The sequence below is a fragment of the Haliotis cracherodii genome, unplaced genomic scaffold (assembly GCF_022045235.1).
Source record: "Haliotis cracherodii isolate W230 unplaced genomic scaffold, xgHalCrac1.p SCAF_5, whole genome shotgun sequence".
Taxonomy (NCBI): Eukaryota; Metazoa; Mollusca; class Gastropoda; order Lepetellida; family Haliotidae; genus Haliotis; species Haliotis cracherodii.
The window spans coordinates 38,999,984-39,003,736 of record NW_027266308.1 but is presented as its reverse complement, the minus strand read 5'-3'; the positions used below and the strand labels follow the sequence as shown (position 1 = coordinate 39,003,736).

Below are 3,753 nucleotides of genomic sequence, written 5' to 3'. Positions count from 1 at the left end.
TGGAAAAAACCCGAATTGCTCTCTTGTCGCTCTTTTAAAGGTTCCGCCAGCCTTCTGGAACCTGCCCGATCTAGAATTTTCTCGAACGACCAAGCCTGCCACGTTTATGTATACAACAAGGGCGCTCTAATTACTGTAAAATAAGTGCCCTGCATCACCTCGTGGTTTCCTCCCACATTAAGCTGTCACGCCGCGATATAACTGGAATACTGTTAAAAGCGGCGTTAAACCCATCACACTCCTATTGTACACATACCACGCTGAAAGGCTCTACTTATCGTCGACTGATGTTCCAATCTGACGACAGCACTTGCATGTTTCCATTGTAGTTCAATCGTTATCTGCTACTGAGACTAATTTATTACTATAAATATATCTACAACATGTCTACCGCCACTTAAATGACTTACACAAAATGACGCTTCTCATGGCTTCGAATGAGTTGAACGTCCTTTGAACATTTTAGAAATTGTAGGTATTTCAAACAAGAAAAGTTTATCTAAAATAGTATTATCTTTGCGTATTTAAGTCCATAATTGAATTCATATGAAACTAAGATATTTTAATTAAAAAAAAAGTATACACGTATAAAGGGAGCCGAACAAATAAAGAGTATTGGCTAATCTACCGGCCATGAAAGCGATACAACATTTACGGTGAGGTGAGGTGAAATTGGGTTTAACGTCGCATCCAAGATTATTGCACTTATATAGCGACGTGCATGCACGTGTATGTGTGTGTGTGGCTGCTTGTACTAGTCCGGACTGATGCCGATTTATAGTGCTAGCTCACCGAGATACCATGCCGCAGTTTAACATGAATACCTCACTCAGACACAGTATACTGACTCCGAGCCGACCAGTCCTTGTTTTAGCCCCTTAATGCCGAGCGCCAGACAGGGTAACAACAAGTACAATCTTTTAACGTCTTTTTGTATGACGCGGCCCGGGATCGAACCCTGGACCGTCCGCTCTCCGGGCGGACGCTCTACCACAAGACCACAGAGGCGGTCTACAACATATACGAAGGATGCGGGTGGTCTGTGATTAAATGTGTTGGTTATTGCTGCAATCATATCTTTAGGTCCGAACTGGATTGAGTGAAACATAGCGAAAAATGTATATGAGTCAGAAAATTAATCTGTTTTTTTAATAGACCATTTTGTGACCTCATGACACATGGCTTCTTTCTACAGATTAGAGGAGCACTGGTGTGCAGGTATGTGTGACAGCATCGTTTATCTGTATTCAGCCGTCAGCGTTACACTAGTTAACCGAATTCGTGCTAGTGAATATAGTAGATGCTCTCGTTATCGGGACAAGCCAACGTTACTTCAGAGGTAGGTATTGCGTTTTCACAACTCCATCGATGTCGAAGAATAACGCAATTTATATGCCACTAGGTGAGGTGAGGTGAAATGGGGTTTAACGTCGCGTCCAAGATTATTGCACTTATATAGCGACGTGCATGCACGTGTGTGTGTGTGTGGCTGCTTGTACTAGTCCGGACTAATGCCGATTTATAGTGCTAGCTCACTGAGATACCATGCCGCAGTTTAACATGAATACCCCACTCAGACCCAGTATACTGACTCCGAGCCGACTAGTCCTTGTTTAGCCCCTTTATGCCGAGCGCCAGACAGGGTAACAGCAAGTGCAGTCTTTTAACGTCTTTTTGTATGACGCGGCCGGGGATCGAGCCCCGGACCTTCCGCTCTCCGGGCGGACGCTCTACCACTAGACCACGGAGGCGGTCTTTATATGCCACTAAATAACAACGTGTGAAATATATGCACCATGCAGGAGTCTAGGGGGAAAAGGGTGTATACTTGTTAAATGTTCATATTGTTCATTCCCAGGTTACAAACATGAATGTGTTAACCGTACCCGCACGTCTGAAATTCTGGACACAGAAATATCCAAATATGCCTGCATTTGTCTTTGAACATCCCCTGAGGCAGAGAACAGTGATGACATTCAATGACGTGACGACACTCGCGGGTAAGTTTGCCAGTCGCCTGCAGAAACTGGGCGTCAAGAAAGGCGATGTTGTCTGCTCCACGCTACCCAACTGTCCGGAGAGGGTTGTCTGTGATTTTGGCGTAATGACTGCAGGAGCCATCACCATCCCAGGGACCACAGTGCTGTCTGACGGGAGTGACATCCTTCACAATCTACAGAAGAGCGGCAGCAAGGTCCTCGTGGTTAATCCGGTGTCCGGTGTCTGGCAAGTTGTTCGGGAGAAGGTTCACTTGTGTTCAAGCAATGGAATCCAATCAGAAGTTTTACCTGATCTCAGGACAGTAATATTTATACATGCAGATAACGAATTTCTTGACTCTCTTAGAAAACAAGATGACCCGCACCCAATCGACATTCCTCTCGAACCAACAGACCTGGCCACAATCTTACATACATCGGGCTCAACTGGGTATTCAAAGCTGGTGTCAACAACACACGAACGACTCTTCAGATTCAGTCAGACGTATGTTGACATGCACAATCTTAATTTGGAAAAGACCATATACCGAGACAGACCTTTAGGGTGGTCTGGAGGATTTCCTTTCTTCTGTCTGGAAGGGCCAGCAACACAGTTCCTACTAGATGACAGGTTCCAAATGCCGAATGACAACATAGGATTTATTTGGAATCTTATATGTCGTGAGAAGATCAGTACCATGTTCGCTACTCCACCATTTGTCTTGTCACTCTTAGCCAGAAATGACCTGCATTCAAACACCAACTGGATCATGGACATCATATTGATAGCAGGACAATGCGTCAAATCCAACCTAGCACCTGCTATAGGAAAGCTATGCCGGGAACTCGGTGTTGGCTATGGCTCTTCGGAAGCTGGTATCTGTTGTCACCAACGCTACACCGCACCAGAACAACTGATGGACTTCAACGTTGGGAAGGTTTATCCAGGCTGTCAACTGCTTGTTGTCGACGACGATCTTCTGCCAGTTGAAAGCGGAACACGTGGTCAGTTCATTGTGAAATCTAATGGATGCTTCACCGAATACTACAACGACCCAGAAACCAATCGAAAGGCTTTTACGCATGACGGGTGGTTCATGATGGATGACATTGGGTTCAAGAATGCTGATGGGAATGTTTTTGTTCAAGGTCGAAAGTCAGATTTAATCATGAAAGGGATAAATAAGGTTTACCCGTCCTGGCTGGAGACACAGATGTTGAAGTCGCCACTCATACATGACGTCACGGTCGTGCCCGTGCCCGATGACGTCTACATAAACGAGATATGTGCGTGTGTTATCCCAAGTCGTCCAGACGTTCACGTCCAGGACGTCCGCACCCTCTGTGATGGCCTCTTCCGACAATCTGCTTCCAGTGACGTTTCAACCGCCCCAAAATATTTCATTTTTCTGCAGGCCTTTCCCTGCAACAACGCTGGCAAAGTTGACAAGAAGGCCTTAATACAAATAGCCATAGAGGAAATAAGTAACTCATGTTGAATCGTGGTGGACTGTTTTCGAGTAGCTTAACTGCTCGTGCTACTGTGTGTATATCGGCTTTTGTTTTTCTTATCCATATATATGTTACAGTCAATGTGTAAACATGACTGAAATTTTCACTTACTTCATTCGTTAAACAATTATTTCTCCATTTACGATATCCCGATAACGAATTCAAAACATGTTTATGCTCTATTTTATCACCCAGTAACGGAAAATGATAGGATAAAAAGAAAGACAATGTGTACTATATATATATATAGTTTTTGGGCTCC

At 44.4% G+C, this 3,753-nt stretch overlaps 1 protein-coding gene across 1 annotated transcript; it reads left to right on the top strand.

Moving 5' to 3' along the window:
• The first annotated feature begins 1,300 nt into the window (after positions 1–1,300).
• Positions 1,301–3,478, top strand: LOC139444122 (long-chain-fatty-acid--CoA ligase FadD13-like). Its single transcript, XM_071225025.1, has 2 exons — positions 1,301–1,339; positions 1,859–3,478. The coding sequence occupies exons 1-2, from the start codon at positions 1,301–1,303 to the stop codon at positions 3,476–3,478; spliced, it is 1,659 nt and encodes a 552-aa protein (XP_071081126.1).
• Positions 3,479–3,753: the final 275 nt, after the last annotated feature.